The 17,530-nt window shown below is 38.1% G+C and overlaps 1 protein-coding gene and 1 pseudogene across 4 annotated transcripts in view; one reads left to right on the plus strand and one right to left on the minus strand.

Annotated features, from left to right (window-relative positions):
* Positions 1–17,162, minus strand: part of NAPEPLD (N-acyl phosphatidylethanolamine phospholipase D) — a 64,119-nt gene extending 46,957 nt beyond the window's left edge. For 2 of the 4 annotated variants that reach the window (XM_054564449.1, XM_054564454.1), the window contains exon 1: positions 16,864–17,162. In XM_054564449.1, coding sequence (XP_054420424.1) covers positions 16,864–17,063 — 200 coding nt within the window. In that variant the 5' untranslated portion in view covers positions 17,064–17,162. Of the gene's footprint in view, positions 1–16,750 lie in introns of all 4 variants that reach the window. The other 2 variants (XM_054564450.1, XM_054564451.1) reach the window with 2 other exon arrangements.
* Positions 11,948–12,216, plus strand: LOC129063391 (ATP synthase subunit f, mitochondrial-like; annotated as a pseudogene).
* Positions 17,163–17,530: the final 368 nt, after the last annotated feature.

Consider the following 17,530-nt stretch of genomic DNA (forward strand, 5'->3'; position numbering starts at 1 on the left):
CCCAAATGAAATGACAAGACAGTTCTCCTGAAGAACAGCTAAATGAAATGGAGGCAAGCAATATTGAGTTCAAAGTAATGATTACAAAAATGCTCAACAGCATGAAAAAGGACATAGAAACCATAAAAAATAGGACTGGTCAGAAATGAAAAATGCAGTATCTGAAATAAATGATATACTGGAAGGAATAAACAGTAGGTTAGATGGAGCAGAGGACAGAAAGAGTGATTTGGAAGACAAAGTAGAAAAAAACACCAATCAGAGCAGCAAAAACAAACAAAAAAAAAGTTAAAGAATCAGACTATTTTAAGAGACCTCTGGGGCAAGTGTAACAACATCCACATCATAGGAGTACCAGAAGGAGAAGAGGGAAAGCAAGGGATCAAGAACATATTTGAAGAAATAATGATGGAAAAATTCCCTAACATGGTGAAGGAAAATGACATACAAGTCCAGGAAATGCAGAGCTCCAACAAAATGGACCCAAAGAGGCTCATACCAAGACACATCGTAATTAAAATGGCAATGATTAAAGATAAAGAAAGAATCTTAAAAGCTGCAAAAGAAAGGCAGTTAGTTACCTACTACAGAACTCCATGAGGCTGTCAGCTGACTTCTCAACAGAAATATTTCGGGCCAGAAGGCATTCTCATGAAATATTCCAAGTGATGAAAAACAAGGACCTACAACCAAAGCTACTTTACCCAACAAGGCTAAAATTTTAAATTAAAGGAGAAATAGAGTTTTCTAGACAAGAAAAAGCTAAAAGTTTGTTACAACCATGACTGGTGTGGCTCAGTTGGTAGGGCGTCATCATGCAAAACAAAAGGTCACCCATTCGATTCCCAGTCAAGGCGGATGCCTGAGCTACAGGTTCAGTCCTGGTTGAGGCATGTGCAACAGGCATGTGAAACATCGATTGGTGTTTCTCTCTCACATCAATATCTCTCCCTCTCTTTCTACCCCCCTTCCCCTCTCTCTAAAAGTAAATAAAATCTTTTTTAAAAAATGGTTTATTACTACCAAACCAGTATTATAAGAAATGTTAAAAGGGGAAGGTGAGGAGGAAGAAGAGGAGGAGGAGGAAAAGGAAAAGAAACAGAGAAATGTAATTAAAAAAATAAAATGGCAATGAATATGTACCTATCAATAATCACTTTATATGGAAATGGCTTAAACGCTCCAATCAAAAGACACAGGGTAACTGAATGGATAAGAAAACAAGACCCATATATATGCTGTCTTCAACAGAATGAAAGATACACACAGAGTACAAGTAAAGGGATGGAAAAAGACATTTCATGCAAATGTAAAGGGAAAAATATCTGGGGCAGCAATACTTATTTCTAACAAAAACATGTTAAAACCAAGGCTAGCTCTGACTGGTGTGGCTCAGTGGATTGGGCGTTGTCACACATAGCAAAAGATTACCGATTCGCTTCCTGGTCAGGACACATGGTTGGGTTGTGGGCCAGGCCCCTAGTTGGGGGGCTATGAGAGGCAACGAATGATATTTCTCTCACACATCAATGTTTCTTTCCCTCTATTTCTCCCTCCCTTCACCTCTCTCTAAAAATAAATAAAACTGTTTAAAAAATGACCAAGGCTATAGTAAGAGTTAAATTGGCCACTATATAATAATGATAAAGGGGGCAATCCAACAAGAGGATACATAACCCTTCTAAACATTTATACATTCAACACAGAGGCACCTAAAAATGTAAAGCAAATCTTGATGGACATAAAGGGAGAAATCGACATAAATACAGTCACACTAAGGGATTTTTAACACACCATTGACATGAATGGATAGCTCTTTCAGACAGAAAATCAACAAGAAGACAGTGGCCTTAAGGACACACTAGATTAAATGGATTCAATTGATATATTCAGAGCATTTCACCCCAAAGCAGCAGAATATACATTCTTTTCAAGTACACATGGAATGTGTTCTAGGAAAGACCACAGGTTGGGACATAAAACAAGCTTCAATAAATTTAAGAGGACTAAAATCATATCAAGCATCTTCACTAACCATAATGCTATGAAACTACAAGCACAAGTAGTAAAACTGTAACACACACAAAGACAAGGAGACTAAATGACATGTTACTAAACAATGAATGGGTTAACAATGTGATCAAGGAAGAAATAAAAACACATGAAAATGAGAACACTACAATCCACAATGTGTAGAAGACAGAAAAGGCAACCCTAAGAGGGAAATTCATAGCATTATAGGCCTACCTCAAGAAACAAGAAAAAGCTCAAATATATACTCTAACTTTACACTTAAAGCAACTAGAAAAAAAAACAAAGTCCAAAGTGAATAGAAGGAAGCAAATTATAAAGACCAGAGTAGAAATAAAATAGAGTTGAACAAATAATACAAAAAGACCAGGTTCCTTCACAGAAACACAAAATTGATGAGCCGTTAACCAGACTGACCAAGAAAAAAAGAGAGAACCCATATAAACAAAATCAGAAATGAAAGAGGAGAAATAACTACTGACACCAAAAAAATACAAAGGATTGTAAGAAAATATTATGAAAAACAATATGCCAACCAATCGGACAAAATGGATAAATTCCTTGAAACACACAATCTTCCAAAACTAAATCAGGAAGAATCAGAGAATCTGAATAGATAGGTTACAACTGGTGAAATTAAAGCAGTAATCAAAAAACTCCCAACAAAACAAAAACCCTGGACCAGAAGTCTTCCTAGGAGAATTTTACCAAACATTCCTAGACGAAATAATACTTCTCCTTCTCAAACTATTTCGAAAACTTCAAGAGAACGGAAGACTCCCAAGTTCATTTTACAAGTCCAGCATTATCCTAATTCCAAAACCAGATAAAGACACTACAAGAAAGAAAACTATAGGGCAATATCCCTGATGAACATAGATGCCAAAATCTTCAGCAACATATTAGCAAACCAAATCTAGCAATATACTAAAAAATAAAAATAAAAAAAAATTCGTGCACCATGATCAAGTAGGATTTATTCTGGGGATGCAAGGCTGGTACAGTATCACAAATCAATAAATGTGATACACCACATCAACCAAATGAAGAATAAAACCCACATGGTCATATCAATAGATTCAGAAAAAGCATCTGATAAAATCCAGCACTCATTTATGATAAAAACTCTAAGCAAAGTGGAAATGGAGGGAACATACCTCAACGTAATAAAGGCCACATATGACAAACCCACAGCCAACATCATACTGAATGTGCAAAAACTACAAGTGTTCCCCCTAAAATCAGGAACAAGATAAGGATGTCTGCTTTCATCACTCTTATTCAACACAGTACTGGAAGTCCTAGCCACAACAATCAGACAAGACAAAGAAATAAAAGGCATCCAAATTAGAAAGGAAAAGATAAGACTGTCATGATTTGCATATGACAAGATACTGTACATAGAAAGCCCTAAAGTTCCACCAGGAAACTATTAGAACTGATAAATGAATTCAGTAAAGTAGCACGATACAAACCTAATGCCCAGAAATCAGTTGCATTTTTATACACCAATAATAAACTAATGGAACGGGAAACTAAGAAAACAATCCCATTCACAATTGCTTTAAAAAAAAATAAAGTCCCTAGGGATGAATTTAACAAAGGATGTAAAAGACCTGTACTTAGAAAATTATAAGACACTGAACACATAAACTGAAGAAAATACAAATAAGCGCAAGCATATTCCATGTTCATGGATAGGAGAATTAACTTCATTAAAATGTCCATACAACCCAAAGCAAGCTACAGATTCCATGCAATTCCTATCAAGATATCAATAGCGTATTTCACAGAACTAGAACAAATATTCCAAAAACTTACGTGGAACCACACATAACAGCAATGTTGAGTAAAATGAACGAAGTTGAAGGAATCACACTACCTAATGTCAAATTATACTACAAGGCCTTAGTAATCAAAACAGCATTGTACTGGCATTAAACACAGACATGTAGATCATAGAACATAATAGAAAGCCCAGAAATAAACCCACACCTTTATATCATTAATATTTGACAAAGGAGGCAAAAATATACAATGGGCTAAAGAGAGTTTATTCAATAAATGGTCTTGGGAAAATTGGATAGGTGCAAAAAAATGAAACTAGACCACCTTCTCATATCACACACAAGAATACACTCAAAATGGATTAAAGACTTAAATGTTAGACTCAAAATCATAAAAATCCCAGAAGAAAGCATAAGCAGTAACATCTCAGACATTTCTCATAGCAATATTTTTTCTGGTATATCTCCTAGGGCAAGGGAAACAAAAGAAAAAAATAAACAAATGGGACTACAGCAAACTAAAAAGTTCTTGCACAGCAAAGGAAACCATCAACTAAATAAAGACAACCCACTAAATGGGAGAACATATACACTGATGCATTTGATAAAGGGTCAATATCCAAAATTTATAAAGAACATATAAAATTCAATACCAAAAAAAAAAAATCCAAAAGACCAGATTAGACACTTTTCCAAAGAAAACATACAGATGGCCATTAGACATAAAAATATGCTCAAAGTCACTAATCATCAGAGAAATGCAAATTAAAGCCACAATGAGATATCACCTCACACCTGTCAGAATGGCTATCAACAAATCAACAAACAATAAGTGCTGACAAGGATGTAGAGTAACGGGAACCCTCATGCACTGTTGGTGGGAATATAGATTGATACAGCCACTGTGGAAGGCAGTATAGAGTTACCTAAAAAAATTAAAAATGAAACTGCCTATCACCCAGAGATTCCACTTCTGGGAATTTACCTGAGGAATCCAGAAACACTAATTCAAAAGAATATATGCACCCCATGTTCACTGCAACTTTATTTACAATAGCCAAGATTTGGAAGCAGCCCATATGTCCATCATTAGCTGAGTATATAAAACAGCTATGGTACATCTCCACAGTGGAATACTACTCAGCCATAAAAAAGTAGAAAGTTTTACCCTTTGCGACAGAATAGATGGACCTAGAGAGTATTATGCTAAGGGAAATAAGCCAGTCAGAGATAGACAAGTACCATATGATTTCACTCATATGTGGAATCTAATGAACAAATTGAACTAACAAGCAAAACAGAGATAGTCTCATAGATAGAGAGCAGGATGACAGCTGGGGGAGGGGGAAGAGATTGACCTAAAAAGGGAAAAAAAGAGAAAACACATGAACAGGGAGAACAGTGTGGCGATTGCAGGGGGGGAGGGGTGAGTAGAGGTGGAAGAGGGTATGGTGGCATAAACAGTGATAGAAAAAAATCACAATATATTCTTGTGTTTAAAGAAAACTTTAAATTTGACTTATACGATGCTTATCTGATTACAGACAGAAAAATTACTTGGCCAAATTATAAAATTAATTTGTATATTGGGAACCACAAAATGGAGGCTGCCCCAGTGGCCTGGCCCACATCACAAATCTAAACCTAAGTCAGTCCCCTCTTATGGGAAACACCCGTCAATGAAACCTAACATACACCAAACGCAATCCTCCAACTCAGCTTATCTAGCTTACCTCAATGTAGAAAACAGGACCTCCCAGCCTTATAAGGAAAGCCTCGACCTCCTGGCCAATCGTGTCCTGTCCAATCACGTCTGTCATGCCTCCTCTAACTCTATAAAACCCACTCTTGCCCAAACACCCAAGGAAGGGGTGCTCCACTGCTTGTGAGGCTTTGTAGTCCCCCAATGCATTGACTGTTTTCCCTTGAATAAAGAATATCAAACTTGTTATTAAATTGTGTGATTTTTGTCACTTGACACAAATAATTCACCTAGAAATGCTAACTTACCAAAGCACGTTAAGACCCAAAATAGAGAGTTTTGAGAATGGATGCAAAATATAACCACACTCTTCAGGATACAAATTAGAGAATACATTTTCTTTTCAAAAAGCAGTCAAGGACAACAAATATTCTTGATCACAGAATTCCAAAGCCATAAAAAACTATTTGCTATTTGATAGAATTCAGTATATTTAACTAAATCATTTCACAAGCTATTCAAAGATTTTAAGTTACCAAAACACATAAACACTGTAGGTTATTCCTATACAATAAAGAGTTTTTCCTATGTGTAAGTACAAAAACACAACTTTGATTAGAGTTAGAAACAATAAGGAAAATATCCAGCTTAATACCAAAGCCCATTTACAGTACTGCAACTAGATCCTTAAGATAATCAAATGACATGTTATAGCAAATTGAGAAAACATGGATAAAATAATATGTATTGAAATGACATAGTTATCACCTCCTTAATATCTTAAAAATAATACCCAACAAGTGCAGATTCATTTCTGGTGTAATAAATACACAACTTAATTGAAAAGGCTGAGGAGAATGAGGAGGAAATATGATTAAATTGATGACTGTGAAACAATGCATCTTTTTTGTTTTGCTCAATCCCTCCACCCCCCTCACACAGATACCCCCAAAAGCTGTCAGCCTGCTCTCTATCTAAAAAAAGAGAGAAAAAAACTCAAAGAAGAAAATGTATCCTAATATGTTAAATGATCTTAAATGTTCATTTACTATTCCTTAAGTGAAGAATTAAAAGTATACTTTCAAAATTTGTCTCTCCCTCTCTTCAGTCTCTGAATCAATTATGGGGGCAGGGGGGGAAAGAAAGCTTCTTGTTTTTAAATTATAAACCATAGCCCTGGCTGGTGCGGCTCAGTGGATTGAGCATCAGCCTGCAAACTGAGAGGTCACCGGTTCCATTCCCAGTCAGGGTACATGCCTGAGTTGCAGGCCAGGTCCTCAGTTGCGGGAGAACAAGAGGCAACTGATTGATGTCTCTCTCACACATCCATATTTCTCTCTCTCTCTTTCTCCCTTCCCCTCTCTCTAAAAATAAATAAATAAAATCTTTAAAATATAAACCATAAAGGAAAGGAATAAAGAAACATGCATTTTCATAGCTCCTGGACAGAAAGGAAGGGCAATGAGGGAAAAGTGTACTCTTTTACTTCTGACTTCAGCTCTGGTTCTGACATTACTATATTCTGTAACCTTTAAAAAATCATTTACTTTCATGGAGACTCACTTTCTTCATCCGTAAAATGAGAGGACTGGGCTGTTCCTCTAGGGTCCCTTCCAACTCTAAAATTGTAACAATCTTTGACTGCACCAAAGAGTCAAGCTTACACCACCAAAGAGCATGTAATGGAAAGCAAGAAAGTCACAGAGAGGTTACTTGACCCTTACTCATTTATGAATGAATGTGGAAAAAGGACTGTTGTTATTCTGCTCTGGATATCAGCCTTGCCAGTAGTTTGTGAGAAAAAAAGGTAAATGACAAAAAACAAATTAACAATGGGGGTTTTTACAAGGAAGCAGAACTCAGGGCACTATTGGGGCCTGACCTTTCTGAGCCCATTTACTGAGAGTGTAACAACAGGTTTAGGATGAAGGCCTTGAAACATCCTCAGGTGTCAATTAATAGACTCTTGAGGTTTGAAGGAACTTTGAGATCCCTGAGTTCAATTCAGTATATTTAAGAATACCAAGCAGTCAACTAATATTTGACAAGGGAGCCAAGAATACTCAATGAGGAAAAGAGAGCCTTTTCAATAAATGGTGCTGGGACAATTGGATCTTCACTTGTGAAAGAATGAAACTGGACCCATTTCTTATACCACTCACAAAAATTAACTCAAAATGTATTAAAGACTGGAGCCATGAAATTCCTAGAAGAAAACAGGAGTAAAGTTCCTTGACATGGGCCTTGGTGATCTTTTTTTTTTCATATGACACCTAAATCACAGGCAACAAAATAAAAAATAAAACAAGTGACAATACATCCAACTAAAAAGATTTTGGGCAGCAAAAGAAATCATCAACAAAGTGATAAGACAACCTATGGAGTGAAAAAGAAAATTGCAAACCATATATCTATTAAGGGGTATATATCCAAAATATATAAAGAACACATACAACTCAAGAGCAAAAAACAAATAACCCGTTAAAAATGGCAAAGGACCTGATCAGACAATTCTCCAAAAAAGATATACAAAAGGCCAATAAAAAGAGGATCAACATCCCTAGTCATTAGGGAAACGAGAAATAAAATCACAATGAGCTATCACCTCACACCTGTCAGGAGGGCCATCAACAAAAAGACAAGCAATAACTAATGCTGGGGAGGATGTGGAGAAAAGGGAGCCCTTGTACACTGTCCGTGGGAATGTAAATTGGTGCAGCCACTATGGAAAACAGTATGGAGGATCCTCAAAAAATTAAAAATAGAACTCTCATATTATCCAGTCATTTTACTTTTGGGAAAATATCCAAAGGAAACAAAAACACTATGCTGAAAAGATATCGGCACCCCCATGTTCACCGCAGCATTATTTACAATAGCCAAGACATGGACACAACCTAAGTGTCCATTGAATATATATATATATGGTCCTCATCCATAATAAATGGAGAAATCCTACCATCTGCGACAACATTAATGGACCTTGAAGGCATTATGCTAAGTGAAATAAGCCAGACAGAAAGCCAAATACTGTATGATCTCACTTACATGTGGAACCTCTTTTAAAAACCTAAACTCATAGAAAAGGAGATCAGACTTGTGATTACCAGAGGGAAAAGGTAAGGGGGAGGGAAATTGGAGGAAGTTAATAAAAAGTACAAATTTTCAATTATAAGATAAATAAGTAATAGGGATGTAATGTACAACATGATGACTATAGCTAACTGCTATATGGTATGTTGCAAATTTGTAAAGAGAGTAAATCTGCAGAGTTCTCATTATAAGGAGAAAATTTTTTTCCCTTTTTATTTTTTATTATATCTATATAAGATGAACGTTAGCTGACCATATTTTGGTAATCATTTCACAATACATGTAAATCAAACCATCCTGCTGTATGTCTTAAAATTATACAATGATGTATGTCAATTATTTCTCAATAAAACTGCAGAGGTGGAAATGCCAAGAAGTATGTAGTAAATTATAAAAGCATATCAAAAATGGATATACCTAGTTAAAATATACTTGAATCAGTTATTAGGAAAAATCACACTACCAAGAAAAGGAGCACAAGAGATTTAAAAACATTTTAAAATAAATACTTCCCAACTTGGCACCCTTGTCATTCTTTCCAAGTCTTGGTTTCCTGGTCTGGTGCCTATTCATTGGGTTATTGGATAAAATGTACATAATCCTTAGTCCAGTGTCTGGCACACAGTAAGCCCTCAATAACTGCAAACCACTGTTTTATTATGTTCTAAACACTGTTTAATAGGAATTAGTGGAATACATATTCCATTTTGGAATTTCTACACTGAGAGCAATATAATGAATAAACTGAAGTGGAATAAACTCTGGAATGTGTTTTTTGTTCTTATATTTGAGTAAGAGAAGCCCTAGTCTTCCTTGAATTCACACAACTCTTAAAACAATCAGGAACCACAATTCTCCACAGGATTCCTATCCAATCCCATAGGATAGGCCTCACCAACTCTCCTGGATTCACCAGGAGGCTCTTAAAAACCTTGATATTGTCCTGGTTCTGAAAAAAAATAATCCTTTCCACCCTTACCCCCTTCATCACCCCTAAAGAGCTCCACCCCCAGCAGCAAAAATGTGCAAAGTCAGGATACTAATAGCAACCCTATCTACAACCAGCACTGTCCCTAGAGCTTGAGCCCATTCCAAGGTTCTTTGGCTCAAAGAAAAAGCTTCTTACCATAGGAAGAGGCAAAATAGGCAAGGCAAGCAAGGTCAGTTCTAGCTAAATGTTCCCCAAAGCATTTGTGTCTTACATCTCTACTCAAGTAACTCTACTAATATCAGTGCTCTCCCCCTTCCCCTTCCAGTCAGCAAAACAGGTTATCAAGGAAGGATCTGACCTCCAGTATGACTGATAAGGACCAAGTGGGACTCCTCCCTAGAGTATTTCCAAGCCATCTCGGTACCAAGCTTTAAACTTGTAATTCTCCACACTGGCTGCTCATCAGAATTACAGATGATCCTTGACTTATGATGGGGTTACGTCCAAATAAACCTATTGTAAACTGAAAATATCAGAAGTCAAAAACTCATTAAATACACCTAACCTACCAAGCATCATAGCTTAGCCTGGCCTACCTTAAATATGCCCAGAACTCATTAGCCTACAGTTGGGCATAATTGTCTAACACAAAGTCTATTTTATAATAGTGTTGACTATCTCATGCAAGTTACTGAATACTGTACTGAAAGTGAAAAACAGAATGGTTGGTTGAGTACTCACCGTTAATGCACACAGCTGAAAGCACACTGGACCTGAACAATGTTTGAAGCATTGAACTAAAACGAACAAAAACTGCGGACAACACACTACACTGTAGACTTCGTGGTTTACCCTCACAATTGGGTGGCTGATTGGGAGCTCTGCTCGCTGCCACTGCCCAGCATCACCAGAGAGCATACTGCTAGTCTGGGAAAAGATCAAAATTCAAAATTCGAACTACAGTTTCTACTGAATGTGTATTGCTTTTGCACCATGGTAAAGTAAAAAAATCATAAGTTGAGCCATTTTAAATTGGGGACTGTGTACCTGTGGAGCTTTTTAAACTACACCTGAGGATACTGAATCAAAATGTCAGGTAGGAGCTTTCCAGGTAGTTTTTAAAAGCTCTATGAGTAATTCTGATAACTAGGCAAGGTTGAGAACTATGTCTTTGACTCAGTCATTGGCACAAAGGTAGGACAAGCACCTAGGAAGGACCCAGGGGACTTTCTGGTACCTCTAAATTTATGCCAGCCTGAGAGTTGCCAATCATAAAACCTCTGCCTCCCTGTCCCATACTCCAAGTTACACAGGCATCATAACCCCAAGATGACTACACAGCTCTGGGACTGGGAAGACTACATGGCTAAGTACAAAGTCTGACAGGTCACAAACTTATATGCAGTCCAGCTGAGTCACAAATTCGACTCTGTGTGCACAGGAAAGCAAACCAAAAAAAAAAAGGAAACACAGTCAGTGATGATTCACATTGTCTATACTAACCCACAGCAGCCTGTACATGAGTACTCAATAAATATGTATTGGGTGAATGAATGACAAACAGGAGCTTAAACTCCTAATTACTTTTCATTGGAATAGAGTTAACTGTTTTTGAAAAGTTCTGTGGGGAGTCAAATTATAGCAGAATCAAAAGTAACCAAAGGGCAGTGAGAAAAAACTCAAAATAGGACATTCCCATTCACTCTCCTAATTATGGAAATAAGAACTGAAAAAAATCTAAGGGAATACTTTAGTTGAACTCTATGGTGGTAAAGTGGCACAGCGGTAAAGACTAGAAGATGCCTACTATACAGTCTAGTCCCCTTCTCTCCTCAGTAACAGAATCCCAGTTTTATTTAGGGTAGCTAGGCACCAGCTAAATGACATTTCCCCACCTTCCAGCTAGAATGACCCGATTGGTTGTGGTTTGGCCAATATGACACAAGCAGAAGTTTTATATGGTGCTTAATGGGAGTCTCCTTAAAGAGAAAGTCATTTGACTCTTCCTGCATCCTACTGCCCAGAGTCCACTTGAGCCTGAGAGTGAGGGCTACTTAATAGGGAACTAGAAGGACTCCGGGAGCCACCACACCAAGCCTGGACATCCCAAAACTAACCCTAACTGATTCAATTAACTGATACAATGAGCATATCTAGGACATTTATTAAGTTATAAAAACATAATAATCCAAAAATACAGTCTTCCTAATCCATACAGGGATATCCTGAAAAATATGCATGAGTGCTACAGTTTAGACATTTATATACATTCATTATCTCATTTAATCCTCACAACATTCCCAGGAGGTAGATGTTATCCTCATATTACAGGTGATATAATAGAGGTTCACAGAGTTTAATAGTTTGCATAAAGTCAAAAAGCTAGTAACACCGGACTCCAAGATGGCGTGAGTTGTACCACTGAAGGAGAAGAGGCTCATGGAGGTCAAACTAGGGGAGCTGCCAAGCTGGATACTGATGCAGGATTTCACCCGTAAAGGCAGTGCTGGAGCGGTTCAAAGAATTTACTACCGGTATTACAACAAGTGTGTCAATGCGAAGACAGGGAGTGCTGCTGAGGTTTCTATGGTGCTGGCAGCTGTATGTGCTTTTTAACTACTGCTGTTCTTGTAAGGAACTCAAAACATGAGCAGCGACCCAAGTACCACTGAAGAGGACCCAGTGTGGATTCCATATTCCTGACCATTATCTTTGCATCAGAATTCTTTCATATTGTCATTAACACCTAATAAAAGATGGCTAGTCCTGGGGGCGGGGGAGTGAATAACAACTGGACCTAGAGATCCAACCCAAGTTGAATCAGACTCCAAAGCCCATGCTCTTACCACTAATCATGTTAAATCTGCAAGAAAAACTCAATAAATCTATGTTGAACAGATATCTGTTCTACAACTAGTTGCATATGCCAACACCTTTGGTCTCAAGGACAAGACTAGCCTTTTCTGCTTTCAACAGTGTCTTTATTTTTTTCCTTTTCAAAGTAAAAAGCACTTAGTAAAGAATAAATAGTTTCCTTATAAATATAATTGCTCTTTTAACTTTACAAGATTTCAAATGATGTATCTATTCTATTTAAATGTAAATTGTTCTCAGTTACACAGAAAGGAACCAACTACAAATAAAAAATGAGTTTATATTTCAGTCAGATAAACAGAAAAAATACATGGGGCCTTGAAGATGTTTTCCTTGCCTTGTGAAGATATCGAAGCTCTTCCAGCATATAACCACCTGTCATTTTATCCTTCCAAATGGGAAGAATTATTAATCAAATCCCTTCAGGTAGGGGGAACCAACACACCTAGTGTGCTGAGGGCTTTCCCAGTTTTAGCACTCAAAGTCCTGCATCCTGGGAACCTCCTTAGTCCCAGGAAAACCTGGAGAACTGATCACTCTGCAGCCTCAGGGTATACCATATAAATGCACAGTTACGTTTTTAACAAAATGCATTAAAATGTAGGCAGTGTATTATACTCAACTGGAGATGAGCATATTATAATATGATTTTAAAATATGTGAGCGGCTAGCAAAAAGAAATTATAAAGTTTTATATAATTATACTTAACCAAGAAAATGTTGCTGAGAACATCAAAAGTTTGTCAAATCTTTCATTGAGATGATATTCAGTATGTGCACCCAATTAAAAAAAAATGGGCTCTGGACAGTATACACACTGGACATTTTGTCTACATATAAAAATGAGAAACTATATAAGGAAAGAATGAGAAAGGAATCAAATTTCATCCAAGGTTTTAAAGTATCTCATCTCTGCGACATAGTGGAAAACTCTAATTTTGATGTTTCAGTTTTGTGGTATCACGACAGGTTAAAAGCTCTTGTACAAGTAGAAACTGGAAATCTGTAGATTTAAAGAGCTTGGACTGGGCACATCTCTCAAAGGTCCTTTCCAGTTTGAACATTCCATGACTCTGTGTGACCCCTTCACGGATGACCTAAGTCAGGCCAAAGTTATACCATACCAACGGTCCAGCTCTGGCTGGTGACGGAGGCTGGACTGCTTATTAGCTACGCTTTCGTCTTAAGTATGATTAGAAACACTTAGAACCAAAGGAGTATATGGTCAGCATGGAAAGATAAATGACACATTTCACCTCATGTGGGGTATTTTATTTAGTTTAGATCATAAACAGATAAACTGGCCTCAAGTTTAAAGAAAGGACTTTGAGTCCACAAATTCTTTAGGCTGTCATTAGTTACTCCAACCATAATACTGCACAATATTCTGAATGCATATAGTGTTTGTTTTCATGAACTCTCTAAACAAGCCAAAGAAATGATCACAGTAAATTGAAAAGATGACAAACATCTCTGTAGCCTGAAGGACCTTCAAAATTCAGAAACAAATTATAAATTCAAAATCAGAAGAAATTATTGCTGTTGTCCAGTTGTCCTAGCATTGGTTCTTATAAGTAAAACAAACAAGTCTGTAGTTTAAGAAGGGCCAATAACAATGACAAAGATTAGTGTTTATTCTGACAGCCTGATTCTTATCACTGAAAGAGATTATAAAAGAACACAGAAGTCTACAGGCATTTAGTTCAATAAAAAATCTGCTACCTTCAAGGGGAAGTATGCATTTTTCTAAGTGGCAGCTGCACACTGAGTTGTTTTTTAATCACGCTTTTGATATGCTGATCCATCTGTATGCCAGCCCTGTGCCTCCACAACCAAAGGTACTGACCATTTACAACTGGTTTAGGGGTACAATCTATGGCTGTGGTGCAAACCAAGTCTTGTTGATCCAAACCACTCTACCTTGGCCACACTGGTACCCCTTCCCAAGAAGAGGCAGCAGTGTATATATTCTTCCAAAGGCCGGGGCTGCTGTGCTAAGGGATCTTGGACAAATCACTGAAACCTCTCAGGCTCTCAGTTTCCTGTTTCCCTCATCTGTGGAATGGGGTTAATAATCTCACATATTGTATGTCTATAAAATCAAACTAAAAATAAATGTATTTAAAAATACTTGAAAGAACTTTGTAAATTACAAAGTTATAATACAATACATTATTTAAACATCTGAGTTGGCAAAAGAATATACCTCTGACATAACAAAACTGCCTCCTAAGGATATATGAGTTCGTATATAACATCACAAAAACCAGTAAAACAATATTTAAATACAAATAAATAGTTATCAAATTAAAAAGACAAGTCAAGTAAAGCACTACAAATTACAGATAGGTAGAATCCTTTAGTGTCACAGCAGTTAGAATGGTGTATTACTTGAACGTCATGCTGTAAATCACACAGGTGATCTTTATTATTTAATCCTCACCCACGAATATATATTAATTGACTTGAGACAGGGGAAGAGAGAGGAACATCAGTGCACAGAGTGATGTCCAGCCAACTGAGCCACCCGGCCGGGGCCAAAGGTGATCCTTTTAATGCCAATTTCACACATGCCCTCACAGGCATTCAAGATAAAGGCATTCATTAACCATTAACTATGTGCAAGTACAAGTTCATTTTTCCAATACTTCAGTGAAAACACTTTTTATTTGTATGCCTTTCAATCTAAAATGCACAGATCAACACAGTCCTCCTGCTACGGCCATATTCTAGTGTACATAAAAAGAGACATGAAATGAAAGAAAAAACACTATTATCCATAGCTATCTACTACTACAAAGAAAATGCAGAATGAAACAACCAAATTAAATGCAAACAGTACTTTCCGAAGCACAGACAAAATGTTCTTAAAATTCCCATCAGTTTCCCAAAACTCACAAATACCCAAAGTAATAAAAATATCCTTTTTGAACATGATTATATCAACTGAAGCACAAATAAAAGCCTTTGATGGACTGCTTATGTTAAGATGTCCTTCACACATTTATAATTAAACTAATTTTAAAATTAAATTTTGCAATCCAAATCTATATAATATAATTTGGAATCATCAGTGAAAATAAGGGTATGAGAAATGCACTAAATATTTTCATCTCTTGGAGACTTAACCAAAATCCTTGCAGCAAGAAAATCTGCAAATGTACTGAAATAAAATCTTTGAAAATTGTAACTATATTCTAATTTGTTTAAGAAAGTTTTAATTAAGTGAATCTCGTTTCAATTCTTATTATAGACAGGTATACTTGCCCTAACATTTCTCTAATAGACCTAATATTTACTTGCAACAAAATCAGACTATTCTGGAATATAGGCAATCTTTTCTTTTTAAAGATTACATAATTTCTTTCTAAAAGATGTTGATGTCTGTGGCAAAATCAAAACCAATGTAAGTGAAAATATAAATGGAACTTCTAGATATCCATTTTTAACAAAAATGGAAATATTCATACTTTTCAGAGAGCTCTATATAAAAAAAAAACTTTCTCGATAAATTAATCAGACTTATCAAACACTACATGTTAAGCCACAGTAAGCCAGGTGAGTTATATTATAACATACAGAACAACCTGCAGCTAAGGCAAATACAAGAACTAAATGATGTTCTGAAGCTTAACTTTTTTCATTCTCGTAATACATATTTTCCAGATTCAACTAAGGTGTGAGGCATCAGACTCTAGAGCCCATAGAAATGTATTTATCTCAACTACCAGAACCCTATCGAGCTCTGTTCAGTTGGGGTGGGGAAGGGACAGATACCTGAGTACAAAGTCTGAAAAGCCTGCCATAATACCCATCTTACCAACCAACCGACCACAGTACAGAAAACTCAAGAAAGCACGGGCTTCCACGACCCGCCCCACCTTGCTACATTCTTTTGCTTTTTCCATTCCTTGGTTAACTTTCAAGATAAAAGGAGAGAAACCTGTTAAAATGGATTTTTAGAAGATAAATGCTATAGATGAAGCAGAAATAAGTTGCTCTAAAGAACCCATTCATTTACGTACAAAGACGATACGCCCACGAGTATTCCGGTCAGTGAAGATGAAACCTATGATTTGCAGAGAAGATGGGATCTAAAACAAATCCCAGAGACGGTTTCTCTCCCAAGAGAAATAATAAAAATACTGTGGCTCTACTCCCAGGGACCTTCAGACGGGGGCTACGTAACTCGCGAGATGCGGAAATTCAAAGGAAACCCTGCCACTCAGAAGTGCAGCATCTCCACTAGGAGGCAGGACTCGGGACCGGAATCCCACCCACAGCCCGCTCTACTCAGCCGACAGTCCAAGCAACCCCAGGCCGGGGTCCCACCCGGAAACCGAAGAGCCGCGAATGGGAACAGCAGGACGGAGGAAGCCACTTCGCTCGAGACCCCAAAGGCCTCACGTTGCTCTGGAGGCTGGCGGCGGGACTCACGGACTCACCTGACGCTGGGGACCGCTGGTCGCCGGCTCTGGCTCCGCTGCCTTTGCTGTTCCTTCTCTCTGAGCCGCAGCGCCCCCACGCAGCGGGAGTGGCAATAGCGGCAGATGCTTGGGTTCCTCCGCCCCCGGCTCCGTCGCGCCAGCTCCTCCGAGGGCGCTAACAGTTGCAGGCAGCTCCTTAGCGCGCGCCTCCTCGCCATCCTTGGAGCGAGCTGTTGCCGGGCCCGCGGGTCACCCGGCGCCCCAGTGCCGCGCGGGGCCCATGCCGCAGCTAGGTTTGCTCCACGTTGCCTGGTCACTCACTCATTGTGACCTTCGAATCTGGTCCCCCGCCAGCGTCGGCACCGCTGGCCGCTGCCCCGGTCTTTACCAAGATGGCGGACCCCGCCGCCGAGGCCATCTTGGTTAAGGAGGCGCCTGGGTGCCTGCGGGGCTTTAGCCCAGTCCCTACGCTCCCGGCGCCTCACGCACCCTCTCCTGAAGCCTTTAAGTCCAAATTAGTTACCCAGCCCTAAATCAGAAGATAGCTTTCAGTTCTCTTGAACACCAGCCTAACTGCTAAAACTAAGACCGTGGTGGCCTCCTACAGCTTGCGCATTCATAATAGACAAGCATCTGGTAGCAGCATACTTAACCTATGGCGCCAGGAGCCTGGTAACGAAGAAGC

Source organism: Pteronotus mesoamericanus, unplaced genomic scaffold, assembly GCF_021234165.1.
Source record: "Pteronotus mesoamericanus isolate MK-2021 breed Mesoamerican mustached bat unplaced genomic scaffold, CSHL_Meso_final scaffold_85, whole genome shotgun sequence".
NCBI classification, from domain to species: domain Eukaryota; kingdom Metazoa; phylum Chordata; class Mammalia; order Chiroptera; family Mormoopidae; genus Pteronotus; species Pteronotus mesoamericanus.